This window comes from Lampetra planeri, unplaced genomic scaffold (assembly GCF_965212315.1).
Source record: "Lampetra planeri unplaced genomic scaffold, kcLamPlan1.2.h2 scaffold_983, whole genome shotgun sequence".
In the NCBI taxonomy this organism is placed as follows: domain Eukaryota; kingdom Metazoa; phylum Chordata; class Hyperoartia; order Petromyzontiformes; family Petromyzontidae; genus Lampetra; species Lampetra planeri.
Window position 1 is genome coordinate 12,186 of NW_027615805.1, and position 19,686 is coordinate 31,871.

General features: G+C 58.5%; 2 protein-coding genes across 2 annotated transcripts; one reads left to right on the forward strand and one right to left on the reverse strand.

Moving 5' to 3' along the window:
- Positions 1–3,502: 3,502 nt before the first annotated feature.
- On the reverse strand, positions 3,503–10,752 carry LOC144742317 (uncharacterized). The gene is made up of 4 exons (XM_078624792.1): positions 10,670–10,752; positions 5,871–6,078; positions 4,437–4,563; positions 3,503–3,834 (listed from the first exon to the last, which is right to left on the reverse strand). The coding sequence occupies exons 2-4, from the start codon at positions 6,004–6,006 to the stop codon at positions 3,522–3,524; spliced, it is 576 nt and encodes a 191-aa protein (XP_078480918.1). The 5' UTR covers positions 6,007–6,078; positions 10,670–10,752; the 3' UTR covers positions 3,503–3,521.
- A 2,013-nt stretch (positions 10,753–12,765) lies between these two features.
- Positions 12,766–19,245, forward strand: LOC144742316 (uncharacterized). Its single transcript, XM_078624791.1, has 2 exons — positions 12,766–14,111; positions 18,913–19,245. The coding sequence occupies exons 1-2, from the start codon at positions 12,840–12,842 to the stop codon at positions 18,922–18,924; spliced, it is 1,284 nt and encodes a 427-aa protein (XP_078480917.1). The 5' UTR covers positions 12,766–12,839; the 3' UTR covers positions 18,925–19,245.
- The last annotated feature ends 441 nt before the right edge of the window (positions 19,246–19,686 follow it).

Consider the following 19,686-nt stretch of genomic DNA (forward strand, 5'->3'; position numbering starts at 1 on the left):
ACGGCACAGCACCACACGGCACAGCACCACGGCACAGCACCACACGGCACAGCACCACGGCACAGCACCACACGGCACAGCACCACACGGCACAGCGCCACGGCACAGCGCCACAGCGCCACGGCACAGCGCCACGGCACAGCGCCACGGCACAGCGCCACGGCACAGCGCCACGGCACAGCGCCACGGCACAGCGCCACGGCACAGCGCCAGGGCACAGCGCCACGGCACAGCACCACGGCACAGCACCACGGCACAGCACCACGGCACAGCACCACGGCACAGCACCACGGCACAGCACCAGGGCACAGCACCACGACCGGCCGCATTTGTCTCCCCCCAGTGGCGACGCTTGCTACACACCAGGTACTACTCATTTGAGGCCGAGTCGACCTAGAGGGAGGCCGTCACACACACACCTGTGTAGCGTAGTTAGTGTATGCAGCGTTTGTGTAGTGTAGCGTGTGTGTGTGTAGTGTAATGTGTGTAGTGTATAGTGTGGTGTGTGTGTGTGTGTAGTGTGTAGTGTAATGTGTGTGGTGTGTGTGTGTAGTGTGGTGTGTAGTGTAATGTGTGTAGTGTATAGTGTGGTGTGTGTGTGTAGTGTGTGTGTGTAGTGTATAGTGTGGTGTGTAGTGTATAGTGTGGTGTATAGTGTGGTGTGTAGTGTGTGTGTAGTAGTGTGTGTAGCGTAGTGTGTAGTAGTGTGTGTAGCGTATTGTGTGTAGTGTAGTGTATATAGTGTGTGTGTATATAGTGTGTGTATGTGGCGTGTGTGTGTGTGTATGCACCCACACACACACAGCTGCAATACTTTACAGAGTGCACCCAAATGAAATTTGCACTATTACACAGTGTACCCATTTACAGCTGGACAATTAGTGTACCCATGGTACAATTACACAGTGTACCCATGGTACAATTACACAGTGTACCCATGGTACAATTACACAGTGTAGCCATGGTACAATTACACAGTGTACCCATGGTACAATTATACAATGTACCCATGGTACAATTACACAGTGTACCCATGGTATAATTACACAGTGTACCCATGGTACAATTACACAGTGCACCCTAAATATATTCTAGCACCAGTACAGCGAGGGATTCTTGAATCCATCTGTGCAGCGCTTCGGGGAGCATCTACACGCACCCCAGAACTCTTCTCAAAGAGCGGGAGCCGGTGGTCACTCATCCGTGGAGTTAGCAGAGAGCCACAGACTCATCACACAGCAGAGAGCCATAGACTCATCACACAGCAGAGACCCATAGACTCATCACACAGCAGAGAGCCATAGACTCATCACACAGCTGAGGCTGGGTGAGCTAATGGGTGGATGAGTGAGTGGGTGGGTGGGTGGATGGGTGAGTGGGTGGGTGGATGGGTGAGTGGGTGGGTGGATGGGTGAGTGGGTGGGCGAGTGGGTGAAGGAGTGAGCGAGCGGGCGGGTGAGCCTGTGCCAGGCTATGTGCACATTAAGGCCACGTGAAGTGTCGAACGCCCGCTGGCAGGTGGTCCCTAACACACACGCGCCACGGACACACGAAGATAGACAAAGATGCCCCGGGTAGCCTTGACAGACTTTTGGGGCAAGTGCTGTTAGCGAGCGGCACCTGTGAATGCTACCGGCACTGTGGCACACGAGGGGGCGGGTGGCCAGCACCACGCCCGGCCGCCTTTGTCTCTCCCCCAGTGGCGATGTTCACCACACACAGCACCGGGTACTCATTTGAGGTCGAGTCGACCTAGGGGAGGTCCAGAACCAGTTCAGTTAATCGTCACTGGTGTTGACCGTGAGCGGGAATCGAACCCGGGTCGTCGGGTTCATAGCGCAGCGTAGCGCTAACCGCCCAGGTAATTACGAGCCCATGGGCTGCACACAAATCTAGCAGCCTCCTACCATTGTTATTGAGCTGATCTGGCCCATGCCTTCCAATCACTCCAGACCAGGTGCCAGCATCATGACCAACTCGGGCATTGAAGTCACCCAACAAGATGACTCTGTCCCAAGGGGCCACTTTAGCCAGCACCTGTGACAGGAGGTCATAGAAGGCATCTGACTCATCGGCCTTGCCTGCATCCCTCCACGGATGTTCGTCTTCGGTGGGGGCATAAGTAACCACGACCACCACTCCTCGCCTCCGGTTGATGGGAAGGCGAGCCCAAAGTAGCCTGGGGCTTACAGCTTCCCACACCTCACCGCCACGCTCCCACGCCCCCTTCATTCTTTTGTTCAGAAGAAGAGCCACACCCTGTTGTTTGGCAGTCTCCTGCCCCGAGTAGAGGACTGTCCACCCCTCACGGTGGCAGGAACCAGAACCGGTCCACTGGACCTCCTGAATGCCACAGAGATCCAGGCGGTACCCGTCCAGCTCCCGACAAAGGAGTGGCAGCCTCTCCTCCGCAGTGAGCATTCGAACATTCCACGTGGCCATCCGTAGTGGCTTTTCGTTGTTTCTGGAGGAGCCCCGAGGGTGAAGATTCAATCTCCTGGCTCCGCCAATTGGGGTTTGGCCAGGAGACGTCATAGACGCCTGTCCCCCCGGGGCCTCCGGCACAAGCTTATTAGTTACATATTTATGTTTAATTCGTAGTCTCGTGGTAATGAATTTCGGGTGGAGGGGTTACCAGCCCCTCGCACCCATCCAGAGCCCCCGTTTAGCCGGTGTGGTGGTCACAGACGCCATGAGGGGAGAGGCCAATCGGCATTGGCCCTCCCCCCACAGCACTGCCCACGACAGGGTTGACCGTCCTGCACCGCGAGGAGACACACACACAGACACACACACACAGAGACACACACAGAGACACACACAGAGACACACACTCACTGACACACACACACACTCACTGACACACACACAGAGACACACACACACAGACACACACACACAGACACACACACACTCACTGACACACACACATAGAGACACACACACAGAGACACACACACACTCACTGACACACACACAGACACACCGCGGTTCCCACTCGGCCAAATTGTCCATTTGTGTTGGGAAGGCATCGTCCAGTAGTGTGTGGTGGGGGGGGGGGGGGTCAGGCGGGGTCAGGGAGGTGGGGTCAGGGGAGTGGGTGGGGTCAGGGGGGGTCAAGGGGGTGGGGTCAGGGGTCAGGGGGGGTGTGCAATGGGTATCCAAGAGGACTTGGTGTGGTGACGATGACGTCTCGGCAGATTCCGGCACCGGCGACTGCACCGTTCGTCAGCCAGTGTGGCCCCCCCACCACCACCCCCCCCACCACCACCACCCCACCACCACCACCACCACCACCCCCCCACCACCACCACCCCCCCACCACCACCACCACCACCACCACCCCACCACCACCACCACCACCCCCCCACCACCACCACCACCCCCCCACCACCACCACCACCCCCCCACCACCACCACCACCACCACCCCCCCACCACCACCACCACCACCACCCCCCCACCACCACCACCACCACCCCCCCACCACCACCACCCTACCACGTCGACGAGCGAGCGGCATCACCAGCAGGCGCCGGTGCCGGCGCCGCGCCGTGCCGGCTGCTGGATGAAGCGCCGAGACTGCCGGGGCGCGGCGGCACCGGCGGCGCCGGCGGCGGCGTCGTTTCGGCGCTTGAGCCCGCGGCGCGCCAGCCCGGCTCGGTCGGCACGCGTCCTGGCCCGCTCGGAGAGCGCCCGCAGGCGGCCCGTCGGGACGGCCGCGGTGACCGCCGCCGCCCTGGCTGCCGTGGCCGTGGCCAGCAGCGCCGGTCGCCCGTCTTGGGAGGAAGGCGGCGAGACGGTGCCGGTGACGGTGGTGGAAGCTGGCGCCGACCTGGTGAAGGGCAGGTCAAGTGGGTGGGTGGGTGAGCAAGCGGGTGGGAGAGCGAGTGAGTTGGTGAATGAGTGGGTGGGTGGGTGGGTGAGTGAGTGGGTGGGTGAGTGAGTTGGTGAATGAGTGAGTGAGTGGGTGAGTGGGTGGGTGGTCAAGTGGGTGGGAGAGCGAGTGAGTTGGTGAATGAGTGAGTGGGTGGATGGGTGAGTGAGTGGGTGAATGAGTGAGTGGGTGAATGAGTGAGTGGGTGAATGAATGAGTGGGTGAGTGGGTGGGTGAATGAGTGAGTGGGTGAATGAGCAAGTGGGCGAGTGTCCGAATTCTTCACCGTCCTCTCCCCTAGGTCAACTCGGCCTCAAATAAGTTACCTGCTGCAAGCGGTGTGTGGTAGTAACGGCATCGCCACTGGGGGGGGAGACCAAGGCGGTCGGGCGTGGTGCCACCCACCCACCCACTCCCTCTGTGTGTGCCACAGCGCCCGTAGCTGCTGCTGCTGCTGCTACTGGCTAGTCACAGCCACTTGCCCCGACATTCTGCTGCAGGCTACGCGGGGGACCTTTGCCTTTGCTGCGCGTGACGGTGCCGGTGCCGGCGGTGCTCACCGTCTGTGCCGGCGTGGTCGCGCCGCGGCGTCGGGACGGCCGATTTGCCGATCGGCCAACGGCGCGGGAGAGGCCTCAGGTGCGGAGGGCGGAGGGGAGGACGGCGGGGAGAGGTCAGAGGTCGTCTCTGTGGGGGGGGAGGGGGGGAGGGGAGAGGGGGTGAGTGGGTGGGTGAGTGGGTGGGTGAGTGGGTGGGTGAGTGGGTGGGTGAGTGGGTGGGTGAGTGGGTGGGTGAGTGGGTGGGTGAGTGAGTGAGCGAGCGAGTGTGTAAGTGAGCGGTTGAGCGAGTGAGTGTGTGAGCGGGTGAGTGAGTGGGTGGGTGAGCGAGCGAGCGGTCGAGTGAGCGGGTGAGTGTGAGTGAGCGGGTGAGTGTGAGTGGGCGAGCGTGTGAGTGGGCGAGCGAGTGGGTAAGTGGTTGAGTGAGTGGGTGAGTGAGTGAGTCGGTGAGTGGGTGGGTGGCTGAGTGGGTGGGTGAGTGAGCGAGTGAGTGTGTGAGTGAGCGGTTGAGCGAGTGAGTGTGTGAGTTAGTGTGTGTGAGTCAGCGGTCGAGTGAGTGAGTGAGCGGGTGAGTGTGAGTGGGCGAGCGTGTGAGTGGGCGAGCGAGTGGGTAAGTGGTTGAGTGAGTGGGTGAGTGAGTGAGTCGGTGAGTGGGTGGGTGGCTGAGTGGGTGGGTGAGTGAGCGAGTGAGTGTGTGAGTGAGCGGTTGAGCGAGTGAGTGAGTGGGTGAGCGAGTGGGTGGGTGTGTGTGTGAGCGGTTGAGCGGTTGAGCGAGTGAGTGGGTGAGTGGGTGAGCGAGTGGGTGGGTGGGTGAGTGTGTGTGAGTGAGCGGTTGAGCGAGTGAGTGTGTGAGTGTGTGAGTGGGTGGGTGGCTGAGTGGGTGGGTGAGTGAGCGAGTGAGTGAGTGTGTGAGTGAGCGGTTGAGCAAGTGAGTGGGTGAGTGAGTGGGTGAGCGAGTGGGTGGGTGGCTGAGTGGGTGGCTGAGTGTGTGTGTGAGTGAGCGGTTGAGCGAGTGAGTGTGAGTGGGTGAGTGAGTGGGCGAGTGTGTGAGTGGGCGAGTGTGTGAGTGGGCGAGTGTGTGAGTGGGCGAGTGTGTGAGTGGGCGAGCGTGTGAGTGGGCGAGCGAGTAAGTAAGTGGTTGAGCGAGTGAGTGGTTGAGCGAGTGAGTGGTTGAGCGAGTGGGTGAGTGAGTGTGTGCGAGTGGGTGGATGAGTGGGTGGGTGAGCGAGCGAGTGAGCGGGTGAGTGAGCAGGTAAGTGAGTGGGTGAGCGAGTGAGTGGTTGAGTGTGTTAGTGAGTGGGTGAGTTAGTGAGCGAGTGAGTCTGTTAGTGTGTTAGTGAGTGAGTGGGTGAGCGAGTGAGCGAGTGAGCGAGCGAGCGAGCGAGTGGATAAGCGAGCGAGCGAGCGTGCGGGCGGTTGAGCGTGCGGGGCAGTCACCTGGCTTGCCGATGATCACCCACCCGTCAGAGGCCTCCACCTGCCCCAGCGACCGTGCCAGGTGCTCGGCACCGTCACCGTCACCGCCGCCAGCGCCGCCAGCGCCAAATAGCAGAGAGCCCAGACGGGTGAGCATGGTGAGAGCGGAGCGGAGACGGGGTGCGGTACGGTGCGGAGCGGTGCGGTACCGTGCGGTAAGGAGCGGTGCCTGTGGGTGGGCGTGGGAGGAGATGGCGGGGGGTGAGAGACAAGGTGGACAGGCGATGATGACAATGATGATGAGAGCCGAAAACTGAAGCCACGACCACCTGCCTACCAGGCGAGGTAGTCAACATCTCATAGCCACCGTGATGATGAGAGAGACACAGACTCCACATAGACCTCCTGTAGACCAGGCGAGGTAGTCAACATCTCCTAGCCACCGTGATGATGATGATGATGAGAGAGACGCAGACTCCACATAGACCTCCTGTAGACCAGGCGAGGTAGTCAACATCTCATAGCCATTGTGATGATGATGAGAGAGACGCAGACTCCACATAGACCTCCTGTAGACCAGGCGAGGTAGTCAACATCTCATAGCCACCGTGATGATGATGAGAGAGACGCAGACTCCACATAGACCTCCTGTAGACCAGGCGAGGTAGTCAACATCTCTTAGCCACCGTGATGATGATGATGAGAGAGACGCAGACTCCACATAGACCTCCTGTAGACCAGGCGAGGTAGTCAACATCTCCTAGTCACCGTGATGATGATGATGATGAGAGAGACGCAGACTCCAAATATCCAGCAGCAGGCGTCAGGGTCACGGGATTGAACCCACGACCTCCTGCGTACCAGGAGAGGTAGTCAACATCTCATAGCCACCGTGATGATATTGATGATGAGAGAGAGACGCAGACTCCACATAGACCTCCTGCGCACCAGGCGAGGTCGTCAACATCTCATAGCAGCACGGATGTTCGCAGTGCAGCCGTGGCCCCAGGGAGGGAGGGAGGAGAGGGGAGGGAGAGGAGGGAGGGGGCAACTATGGCCCCATGACCTTTGTGCTCTGTGACCTCTCACCCCTCCCATGCCCCCACCTTCCCCCCCACCTCCCTACAACTACACTATACACTACATACTATATACTACTGCAACTACACTATACACTACAACTACACTCTACACTACACACTAGTGCTGTACTAGTGACGAATTGGCCACGTTCTGTCTACGTGACAACCCTTACTAGTTGGGCTGTTGGGTGGTGGCGGTTCAACAACACAACATCAAACACATTAACACATTTACACGATCCATCTCGCACTAACAACTCTATTGTGGCTGCTGTTGTTGTTACTGCTGCGCCAATGACGCTGTTGTTGTTACTGCTGCTGTTGTTGTCACTGCTGTTGTTGTTACTGCTGCCGCTGCTAATGACGCTGTTGTTGTTACTGCTGCTGTTGTTACTGCTGCTGTTGTTACTGCTGCTGTTGTTACTGCTGCTGTTGTTACTGCTGCTGTTGTTACTGCTGCGCCAATGACGCTGTTGTTGTTACTGCTGCTGTTGTTACTGCTGTTGTTGTTACTGCTGCCGCTGCTAATGACGCTGTTGTTGTTACTGCTGCTGTTGTTACTGCTGTTGTTGTTACTGCTGTTGTTGTTACTGCTGCCGCTGCTAATGACGCTGTTGTTGTTACTGCTGTTGTTGTTACTGCTGCCGCTGCTAATGACGCTGTTGTTGTCACTGCTGCTGCTGTTGTTGTTACTGCTGCGCCAATGACGCTGCTGTTGTTGTTACTGCTGTTGTTGTTGCTGCTGCCGCTGCTAATGACGCTGTTGTTGTTACTGCTGCTGCTGCGTCAATGACGCTGCTGTTGTTACTGCTGCTGTGCCAATGACGCTGCTGTTGTTACTGCTGCTGCTGCGCCAATGACGCTGCTGTTGTTACTGCTGCTGTGTCAATGACGCTGCTGTTGCTGCTGCTGCTGCTGTGTCAATGACGCTGCTGTTGTTACTGCTGCTGTGTCAATGACGCTGTTGTTGTTACTGCTGCTGCTGCGTCAATGACGCTGTTGTTACTGCTGCTGCTGTGTCAATGACGCTGTTGTTGTTACTGCTGCTGCTGCCAGTGACGCTGCTGTTGTCACTGCTGCTGCTGCTGTTACTGCTGCTGCTGTTACTGCTGCAGTAACAGCAGCAGCAACAGCAGCAGCAGCAACAGCAGCAGCAGCAGCAACAGCAGCAGCAGCAACAGCAGCAGCAGCAGCAACAGCAGCAGCAGCAGCAGCAGCAGCAGCAACAGCAGCAGCAGCAGCAGCAGCAACAGCAGCAACAGCAGCAGCAGCAACAGCAGCAACAGCAGCAGCAGCAACAGCAGCAACAGCAGCAGCAGCAACAACAGCAGCAGCAGCAGCAACAGCAGCAGCAGCAGCAGCAACAGCAGCAGCAGCAGCAACAGCAGCAGCAGCAGCAACAGCAGCAGCAGCAGCAGCAACAGCAGCAGCAGCAGCAACAGCAGCAGCAGCAGCAACAGCAGCAGCAGCAGCAACAGCAGCAACAGCAGCAACAGCAGCAGCAGTGACAGCAGCAGCAGTAACAGCAGCAGCAGTGACAGCAGCAGCAGCAGTGACAGCAGCAGCAGTGACAGCAGCAGCAGTGACAGCAGCAGCAGCAGTGACAGCAGCAGCAGTGACAGCAGCAGCAGTGACAGCAGCAGCAGCAGTAACAGCAGCAGCAGTGACAGCAGCAGCAGTGACAGCAGCAGCAGTGACAGCAGCAGCAGCAACAGCAGCAGCAGCAGTAACAGCAGCAGCAGTGACAGCAGCAGCAGTAACAGCAGCAGCAGTGACAGCAGCAGCAGCAGTGACAGCAGCAGCAGTGACAGCAGCAGCAGCAGTAACAGCAGCAGCAGTGACAGCAGCAGCAGTAACAGCAGCAGCAGTGACAGCAGCAGCAGCAGTAACAGCAGCAGCAGTGACAGCAGCAGCAGTGACAGCAGCAGCAGTGACAGCAGCAGCAGCAACAGCAGCAGCAGCAGTAACAGCAGCAGCAGTGACAGCAGCAGCAGTAACAGCAGCAGCAGTGACAGCAGCAGCAGCAGTAACAGCAGCAGCAGTGACAGCAGCAGCAGTAACAGCAGCAGCAGTGACAGCAGCAGCAGTGACAGCAGCAGCAGCAGTGACAGCAGCAGCAGTGACAGCAGCAGCAGTGACAGCAGCAGCAGTGACAGCAGCAGCAGTGACAGCAGCAGCAGTGACAGCAGCAGCAGTGACAGCAGCAGCAGTGACAGCAGCAGCAGTGACAGCAGCAGCAGTGACAGCAGCAGCAGTGACTCCACGTGTAGCTTTCCAGCTGTGGTCGAGAGCAGGTCCAGACCCATCCCCACTCACACCCCCTCACTACTAAGTGGTGGTGATGTCACCACTGTGCCAGGCTAGGTGCACAACAACAACTACTAAGTGGTGGTGATGTCACCACTGTGCCAGGCTAGGTGCACAACAACATCTACTAAGTGGTGGTGATGTCACCACTGTGCCAGGCTAGGTGCACAACAACATCTACTAAGTGGTGGTGATGTCACCACTGTGCCAGGCTAGGTGCACAACAACAACTACTAAGTGGTGGTGATGTCACCACTGTGCCAGGCTAGGTGCACAACAACATCTACTAAGTGGTGGTGATGTCACCACTGTGCCAGGCTAGGTGCACAACAACATCTACTAAGTGGTGGTGATGTCACCACTGTGCCAGGCTAGGTGCACAACAACAACTACTAAGTGGTGGTGATGTCACCACTGTGCCAGGCTAGGTGCACAACAACAACTACTAAGTGGTGGTGACGTCACCACTGTGCCAGGCTAGGTGCACAACAACAACTACGAAGTGGTGGTGACGTCACCACTGTGCCAGGCTAGGTGCACAACAACAACTACGAAGTGGTGGTGACGTCACCACTGTGCCAGGCTAGGTCCACGTCAACTACTACCAAGTGGTGGTGACGTCACAACTACTAAATGGTGGTGACGTCACCACTGTGCCAGGCTAGGTGCACAACTACTAAGTGGTGGTGACGTCACAACGGTGCCAGGCTAGGTGCACGTCTCCAACAACAACTACTGAGTGGTGGTGACGTCACCACTGTGCCAGGCTAGGTGCACAACAACTACTAAGTGGTGGTGACGTCACAACGGTGCCAGGCTAGGTGCACGTCTCCAACAACAACTACTGAGTGGTGGTGACGTCACCACTGTGCCAGGCTAGGTGCATATCAACAACAACTACTAAGTGGTAGTGATGTCACCACGGTGCCAGGCTAGGTCCACGTCAACAACAACTACCAAGTGGTGGTGACGTCACCACTGTGCCAGGCTAGGTGCACAACAACAACTACTAAGTGGTGGTGACGTCACCACTGTGCCAGGCTAGGTGCACGTCAACAACAACTACTACTAAGTGGTGGTGACGTCACCACGATGCCTGTGCCAGGCTAGGTGCATCACGATACGTCTCCAACAACAACAGCTGTTCGTCGCTAGCGACAGTGGCGGTGACGTCACCACGACGCCTGTACCAGGCTAGGTGCACGTCTCCAACAACAACAGCTGTTCATCGCTAAGCGACAGTGGCGGTGACGTCACCACGGCGCTCTCGTGCCAGGCTAGGTGCACCAGGAGACGATGTCAACAAACGCCAACCCAAAACGATCCCCAATCAAGCGCGCAAATTCTCATCTTGCACACGACGCGAACCGACTAACAACCGATGGATTCAAATGTAGTTAATATATTTGTTAAAACAATATCAATGTTTACCTGTTAAAGAGTCTCACGGTTTGGATGTAGGCCCCAGGATCTGCTCGGTTGCCGGCTTTTCAGCTTCTGTCGTTATCGGCACCGGGGCTCGGTGGTTTTATTGAACGATGCTCGTCGCTGATTGGTTCCCTCCCGACACTTACGGGTGGCCACACCCCCTTTCTCACCCCCCTCCCTCCCGCTTTCTATAGCCCCGCCCCTAAATGGAGGTGTCGACCAATCAGCGTTTGCCGCGCGGTGGTTTGGCGGGGTTGGGGTGGTGGGGTGGGGGGGATGTTTGGGTGGAGTTGGGGGCGAGGGAGCCACGCCCCAAACGTGGCGGTTGGTGGTGGTGAGGGGGTTGGAGGGGCGGGGGGATGAGGGGAGGGGTTGGAGGGGCGGGTGCATTGGGGGGGAGAACCCCCCCCGCCCTCGCGCGATGACGTCACGCGTTACCATGGAAACGTGTTTACATTTCTTAGGCCGGGTTCTTCTGTGTATACTCGAGTATATCAATACTTTGCATTTGTTTTTGTTATACTTTTAAGTTTGTATACTTGTGTTATTTATTTATCTCCACTACGTAGCCTATTTATTATAATTAAAGTATTTAATATTGTTGTTACGCCATGGAAACGTCTTTAAGTTTCCTAGGCGAGGCCCTTCCACAGTAGGCCTCAGTGTTTACAATCTATAAATAAACTTACAATGTATTGTTCTTATATTTTTTAAGCTGATTTATTTGATGTTGTTTATTTAGCTCCACTGAGGACGCCCGTTTATTACTATTAAAAGTATTTAATATTGTTATTGTTAGGCCATGGAAACGTGTTTACGTTTCCTAGGCTAGGCCTTTCCACAGTAGGCCTCAGTGTTTACAATCTATACATAAACTTACAATTTATTGTTCTTATATTTGTTTAAGTTCATATACTTGAGGTTGTTTATTTTTACTAAGGCGCCCATTTATTGTTATTAAAGTATTTAATATTGTTAGGCCAAAGGAACGTGTTTACGTTTCCTAGGCGAGGCCATTCTGCAGTAGGCCTCAATGTTTACATTCTATAAATAAACTTACAATTTATTGTTCTTATATATTTTTTAAAGCTTATATAATAGGGGTTGATTATTTAGCTGCACTAAGGACGCCCGTATTTTTTTATTATTAAAAGTATTTAAAGTTACCATTATTCTTTTATGATCCATGATCTACCAGTTAATAGGTAAGATTTTAAAATACTAAACATAGCATATTTATATCTTACAAAGTGATTGCTTTACCTTGCCTATAACTTATACTTTGACATTCTGATCCAACCCAACTGGACATCTTAAAAATATCTTTACACTAAACTTACGTCGAGACATTAGAGACCCATAGAGATACATAGAGACCCATAGAGACCCATAGATACAGATATACTGGTAGGATCCTCTTGGTTACACCAGCCCACAGGGGATTATTGTGTCCGTCCGTCGTGCAGGGAGGGGCTGGGTGGGGAGGGGCTGGGTGGGGAGGGTCGGGCTGGGTGTGGGGATTGGGGAGGGGCTGGTCACCCCGTGGTGCCCTTATAAAACTCAACGTTTCACCTACTCACGCCGGCTTGTGCCCGCCCTCACAGTCGGGCATATTTGCGGAATACACCACGCCGCCGTTGACCCTGCAGGCCATTGACCGAGCAACCCAACGTTCCTACCAGCTCCCTCCGCAGGAATGTGTCACAGAGACCCATGGAGATACACAGAGACCCATAGAGATTATACATAGAGACCCACACACATACACATCTTCGGTCACAGCATCAAGTTCACTGACCACTTCAGCTACCTCGGTGTCATCCTAGATTCAACTTTATCCTTCGACCGTCATACCAACCATATCATCAGCTCATGTAACTTTCACCTGAAGGCTCTCAGACACGTACGTCCTCTCATCTCCACTGAAATTGCCAACACGTTGTTGGCATGTTGCATATGTAGGGGTGTCAGGGGAAGGATTCCCACCAATAGATGGGTTAGGGGGAGGGGTGATCGAGGTGATATAAGGAGAGAACGGGCGGGAAAGGGGGGCCTTTGGCGGGAACGGGATTGGGACGGCTGGCGACAGGTGTGAATGAAAGGAATAAAGGACGAGACCCCTGCAATCTCGTGTCGGCTCCTCTCTACATTTGGTGGCAGCGGTGGGATCCTAATGGCTACAAAGAAGAATCCTCGCGGGAGGGAGCCGAGGGAGGAGGAAGCAGGGGCCGGGGATCCTTCACATCCTGGGCAACAAGGGGGCCTGCTGTCAGAAGCAGCAGAAGGGGGCCCGGATCGCCTGGAGGATCGCATGGAGGACCGCATGGCCCGCGTGGAGAGGGCGCTCCAGGAGCTCTTGCAGAGGCTCCCTATGGGGGGCCCGCCGGCACCGGGACCCCCACCCCCACGCGTACTACGGGAGGAGAGGCCACGGGAACCGGACGCCGACCAGCCGGCCGGGCAGGAGCCGCAACCAACCTCGTCACGCCAGCCGCCGCCGCTCCCGCCAAAACCCCCAGGGCTAAACACCCAACACGGAGAGCAGGTGGCCGGACGGCCGCGTCGGCTGGGGCCCGTCGACAAGTTTGTGGCTGAGGAAGAAGATTGGGAGGAGTTTGTCCGCCGATTCGAGGCTGCCTTCCACGCTCTCGAGTGGACAGACGAAGAGGCCCTACGAGCGCTGCCATCTGTTCTGGGCAAAGAAGCACTCTCCTCTTACACCTCCCTTCCCTCGCACAGCAAGTCCACGCTACAGGCGGCCTACGAGGCTTTGGGGGAGATCTATTGCCCGGCGGAAGGAGCCTTTAAACGGTTCCAGGATCGCCAGCGAGGGGCTAAAGAATCCCCTTTAGCCTACAGGGGGGCGCTGCTCGTGTTGGCGAGGAGAGCTTTCCCTCGCCTGGCTGAAGAAGCGCTCGAGGACCTCGTGGTCGAGCACCTCATCGCCTACGCTTGCCGCGCCGGCGTTGTAATGCCCGTAGTGACGCCGGAAGAACGCACCTCGCTGTGGGCTGCCCGGACCATCCAAGCCCACGAGCAGGTCATGGGCCGGGCGCCACCCGTGGGCCCGGTGGCTGGCGCGGCGGGGGGGAACAGCCGAGCCGTTGCCGCGGCGCTACTTGGTCCAGCGACACTAACCGCCGAACCTGCACCGTCACCACAGGCTGCCGGTGGGGCATCTGGGGACGGACCGCCGACGTCTGAGACGGAGCCATCGCTGCGGGAGGTGTACGCGGCGATCCGGGGACTGGCGGAGCAGAGGGACCAGCCGCCGCGTCGCTGGCAGCCGCCTCTACAACATCGCGCCGAGCCCCCCCGACGCAACGCCCCGTGGGTCTGCCACCGTTGTGGTCGCGAGGGGCATGTGGCGAGGGGGTGCCGCACGGAGCCGGAGGCCGCCAACGTCACCTGGAACCTGCCGGGGCCGAACGCCGACAGGAGCCAGGCGAGTGACGCCGTCCCACCCGGCCTCTCGGGCGGGCCGGGTAATTACAATTCCGACGCCGCGAACTCACCGGGAGTCTCCTCGGGGTGGGCGCCGGTGGTGTCGTTTCCCGGTCCCCGCTGTTCTGGTCGGGGGAAGGGGATAGCGCCGGGGCCTGTGGTCGCATCGCGACCCGGAGTGGCGTCGCGAACGGACGTGACGTTGCGTCCGGAAGTGACGTCGCGGCCGGAAGTGGTGTCGCGGATCGCGCCGGGAATTGCGCCGGGGCCGTGGACCGCGCCTGGAATCGCGCCGGGGCCAGGGACCGCGTCGGGGATCGCGCCGAGGCCGGGAGGGACGTCGCGGACGGAGGTGACGTCGCGGGCGGAGGTGACGTCGCGGGCGGAAGTGACGTCGCGGCCGGCAGCGACGTCGATGCCGGGCGTGACGTCGCGCGCGGGCGGGGTTTCGCGGGCGGGCGTGACGTCGCGGGCGGGCGTGGTTTCGCGGGCGGGTGTGGGTTCGCGGGCGGGCGTGACGTCGCGGGTGGGCGTGGTTTCGCGGGCGGGCGGGGTTTCGCGGGCGGGCGTGACGTCGCGGGTGGGCGTGGTTTCGCGGGCGGGCGTGGGTTCGCGGGCGGGCGTGACGTCGCCGGCGGGCGTGACGTCGCCGGCGGGCGTGACGTCACCAGTTACCTGCAACGCCGGCGAGTTGCCAGGGGCAACGGCCCGGGGGCGGAGGCAGCCCACACGATTGACATTGCGCCCTGGAGCAATTCCACGACCCGCCTCACCACCGCTTTGCGACAGAGCGAGACGGAACCAGGGGGACCACGCCCCCGTGACAAAGGAAAGGGAGGGGCTCACGGGAAGGCCCACCCCCCAGTCCCCACCGCCCCCTACAATGGGGGGGCCCCCCCACACCACAAGGGGGGCCCATCCTACGTCACCTAGGGGGGGCAATTTGCACTACATAGAGAGCCCAGCCCGCAACCCAGGGGTAAGCCCACACTATGTAACAAGGGCGCGTTCACCCTGCTGTGACGCACTCCAAAGGGAGGAACCCCATCTTCAGTCCATCCACACCCATCCCCCATCATTTCACCATGCACCACAGGATAACGAGACGCCGCCTGGTCAGTGGCCGGACTCAGCCACACAATGGAGGAAGCTGGCAAGGCGGGTGGTAGCGGCCACGTCAGGAACCTCGGTCCTGGTCGGTGAAATCGCGGGAGTGTCGGCACGTATCTTGGTCGATACGGGGGCATCAGCCACGATCATCTCGAGCACCATGCATGAGATGCTGCCGGATAAAATCCGACCTTTAGTCCCCGTCAAGACAACGTTCATTGCAGCAAATGGAGGCAGCATGGGCTTCCTGGGCCAGGTTGAAGCCCCGATACAGATTGGGCAGCTTTCGGTAGCAGGACCCATCCTTGTCTCCGCAACGTTGCCCGTACCCTGCCTGTTGGGGACGGACTTTCTGAGGCGGATGCCAATGAAAATCGATCTGGCCAATGGGCGGGTGGAAGTCCAGGGAACGCATCTCCATTTCCTAAAGGCGGAGGGGGCCAGCCGGGGGGTACCCTACGTGCAGGCTCTGGTCAGTAAGTCTGTCTCCATTCCCCCGGCAGCCCAGATGCTGGTTCCGCTGCAATATCGGTCCCCCCTCGTGACAGCCCGACCAGACTCACCCATCCTGGTGTCTCCGGCGTCAGCGGCCATGGATCGTCATGCGCTGGTGGGGGCCGAAACTATTGTACAGAGGAACCAGCATCTGTTCATTCAGGTGCTGAACACCTCCGATAGAACAGCGACGGTGCAGGAGGGAACAGTTCTGGCCCACGTTAGTCCCTTGTCACTAGGAGCCCCAGGGACAGAGCCCGAGCTTGTAGGCAGCATCAGCCAGTCCGAGGACAGAGGGGCCAAATCGTGGATGGACCAGCTGGCGGGGCCTGAGCCGGGATTGCCGCCCGACCAGAAACAGCAGCTGCACTCGTTATTGCAGGAGTTCTCGGACGTGTTCAGCCGGGGACCGTTCGACCTAGGGCGCACAAATCTGTCACAGCACCACATCAACACGGGAGATGCCGCACCCCTGCGCCAAAACACATATAGAATGAGCCCAATGGAAAAAGGGCACATTCAACAAGCGGTGCAGGAGATGCTGCGGGCCGACATAATTTCTCCATCCTCGAGTCCCTGGGGGGCACCGGTGGTCCTAGTCAAGAAGTCAGATGGGTCACTGAGATTCTGTGTGGACTTCCGACGCCTCAATGCCGTCACGCTGGCCGACGCATATCCCCTACCACGTATCGACGACTCATTGGATGCACTGGCGGGAGCAAAATTTTTCAGTACGCTGGATTTGTTGTCCGGGTTCTGGCAGGTCCCACTAGACGCGGACTCCCGGCCTAAAACAGCATTCTGGACACCACAGGGCCTGTTCGAGTTCAACTGCCTGCCTATGGGCCTCCAGACGGCGCCGGCAACGTTCCAACGCTTAATGGAGTTGGCCTTGGCAGGCCTCCAATGGGAAACGTGCCTCATCTACCTGGACGACGTCATTGTTTTCAGCCGATCATTCGAGGAACACATTGACCGATTGCGTCAGGTGTTCCTGCGGTTCCGGAACGCGAACTTGAAGCTCAAGCCGTCGAAGTGCCACCTTATGCAGTCGTCGGTACGCTACTTGGGCCACGTCGTCAGTGAGTCGGGAGTGGCTACAGACCCGGAAAAGACGGCCTGCGTGAGGGCCTGGGCTGTTCCCACAACGGTTCCGGAGGTACGCCGGTTTGTGGGTTTCGTTTCTTACTACCGCCGGTTTGTGCCCAACTTCGCAACCATTGCCAAGCCCTTGCACGTGTTGACGGCGAAGAACCAGAGGTTTTATTGGGGCCCTCTGGAGGAAGAGGCATTCCAGCAGCTGCGCTCGCGTCTGACAGATGCACCACCATTGGCCTTTCCGGATTTTGGCCTCCCCTTTATCCTGGACACGGACGCCAGCGATGTGGGCATCGGCAGTGTTTTGTCGCAAGTCCAGCAGGGTCGGGAGGTGGTTATCGCCTATGGTAGTCGCGTGCTTTCATCAGCGGAGCAGCGCTACTGCGTCACACGTAGGGAACTCCTGGCAGTCGTTCACTTTGTGCAGCAATTCCGACCCTACCTGTATGGTCGCAAATTTACGGTCCGCACTGACCACGCGGCCTTGCAGTATTCGCTCCGCATCGACCAGCCTTCGGGCCAGCTGGCCAGATGGATAGAACGCCTGCAGGAGTACAGGTACCAAGTAGTGCATCGCAAAGGGACCAGACATGCCAACGCAGACGCATTGTCCCGACTGGTGCCCCAGGGCCCTTGTGCATGCACCACAGGCGGGGCACGCTGCAAGGAGGCGAGGCCGGAGGGGACGGTCATCGCTCCCGTACGCACGGCGGAGGGCGCACAGGGTGAGGTCCAGCTGACCGACCACGACCTGGGGCTGACCTTGGACGATTGGAGACGGCTACAGCTGGAGGAAGCCCCACTGCGAACACTACGCGCCTCAGCAGAGGCAGGGGGGGAGGAGTACATCGTATGGGAGGATCTCCTCATGCGATGGGACCCGACAGGGCGCCGGCGATGCCTGGTAGTTCCGGAGTCGCTGCGTCAACAATTGGTTATGGACGTACACGGCCGCCAGCTGCTGCACCTGGCAGGGCGGAAGACACTGCACACATTACAGGGTCGGTACTTTTGGCCAGGTATGACCGCTGACGTGCATCGATGGGTCGCTACCTGCGTCGAATGTGCGCGGCGAAAGCCGCCACCCCGGGTAAGCCGGGCGCCCCTACAGCCCATCACGGTGACCAGGGTCAACGAATTGGTTGCGTTGGACATCTTGGGACCGCTGCCGGTCACGCCACGGGGAAATAAATACCTGTTGGTCGGAGTCGAGTACTGCACGAGGTGGCCGATGGCGTGGGCCCTCCCGGACCAAACGGCACAGACCATCGCCGATGCCTTCGTGGGAGGCTATGTCCTTGATAAGGGGGCACCGGAGCGGTTGCTCACGGATCAGGGCAGGAATTTCTCCTCACAGCTATTGAAGGACGTCTGCTCTATCCTGGGCACTAAAAAGGTCCGAACATCTCCATATCATCCCCAGACCGATGGGATGGTAGAGCGGCTTAACCGCACCATAGCGGCCATGCTGTCCCAAGTGGTGGACGAAAACCATTCCGACTGGGACCTCCACATTCCATCGGTCTTAGCGGCGTACAGGGTGGCCCCACACGCGGCGACGGGGTTCTCGCCGTTTTTCCTGATGTACGGACGGGATCCCGTTCCGCCTATTGAGGTGCAGCTGACGGACATTCCGGCAAGAGCCGACGCATGGCCGAAGGCACTAAAGACCTCCCTCATTTATTTGAGAGAGGCCCGCCAAGCAGCCGAGGCCGCATCGGCCGCGAGCCAAGAGAGTAATGTACGGATACGGGAGAGGACAGTGACAGCCAAGCCCTTTAAAGTCGGGGACCAGGCATGGCTACACTGTCCTCAGGTGCCGGTTGGCCTCTCACCAAAGCTGCACCGACCCTGGAAAGGGCCGGTCGAGGTCATCAAAGCACTCCGACCGCAGTGCGTCCAGGTCCAACTGGGTAAGCGACGATGGTTTGTACACCCCACCCGCCTTAAGCCATACATCTCTCCACCGTCATCTTCACCAACATGACCACCAACATCACTGCCAACATCATCATCATCCCTACCCAGGCCAAGGTCGCCGACCACCACGCGCCGACCGGCAGGGGGTTCGGTGCCCTGTGTTCCCTTGTCACCTACAGCACCCCATGTGAGGCCTGACGGAGCGGCGGCACGAGCGGGGGCCGGAGAGACAGCGGCGCCAGGCAAGGCGACACCGGCACCACCGAACCAGGGACCGCGACGAGAGGGCCTTCGAAGGAGGGGGCCGCCACGGTCATCTGCTGCCTGTGGATGTCCGGGCTGTTACGGGATGCTGGCTGGAGACCTGGGCAGGCCGCGCAATTGATTTGTTGTGTTATATTGCATTGTATGGTTGTGGGGGGGGGTAAGGGCTGTCGTCACTGTCAGTGGTGGGAGGCATGGGGAGACTTAAATGGTCCATGGGGGAGGCAGAACCGAGGACGGTTATTTTTTCTCCGGGGGGGGGGGGGTGATGTAGGGGTGTCAGGGGAAGGATTCCCACCAATAGATGGGTTAGGGGGAGGGGTGATCGAGGTGATATAAGGAGAGAACGGGCGGGAAAGGGGGGCCTTTGGCGGGAACGGGATTGGGACGGCTGGCGACAGGTGTGAATGAAAGGAATAAAGGACGAGACCCCTGCAATCTCGTGTCGGCTCCTCTCTACACATAGTTGGGTCTCGCCTTGACTATTGCAACTCCGTCCTAGTCCGGACCTCCGCTGGCAACCTAAAGAAACTTCAAAGACTACAAAACAACCTCCTGGCACGCGTCGTCATTGCCCACACTCATCCCCGTCTCGACTCACTCGCCTGTCTCCGTGCTCTCAACTGGCTCCCCATCGCCAGTAGGGTCACGTACAAGACCGCCTGCCTCTACCACCACGCCTTCACATC

Bases quoted from the DNA above. Each gene is read 5' to 3' on its own strand.
- LOC144742317 (XM_078624792.1), bottom strand. From the start codon at position 6,006: ATGCTCACCCGTCTGGGCTCTCTGCTATTTGGCGCTGGCGGCGCTGGC. The intron at 4,564-5,870 runs GTGACTGCCCCG...CCCCCCCCACAG, and splicing joins GGTGATCATCGGCAAGCCAG to AGACGACCTCTGACCTCTCC. The intron at 3,835-4,436 runs GTGAGCACCGCC...GCCCTTCACCAG, and splicing joins CGACCACGCCGGCACAGACG to GTCGGCGCCAGCTTCCACCA.
- LOC144742316 (XM_078624791.1), top strand. From the start codon at position 12,840: ATGGCTACAAAGAAGAATCCTCGCGGGAGGGAGCCGAGGGAGGAGGAA.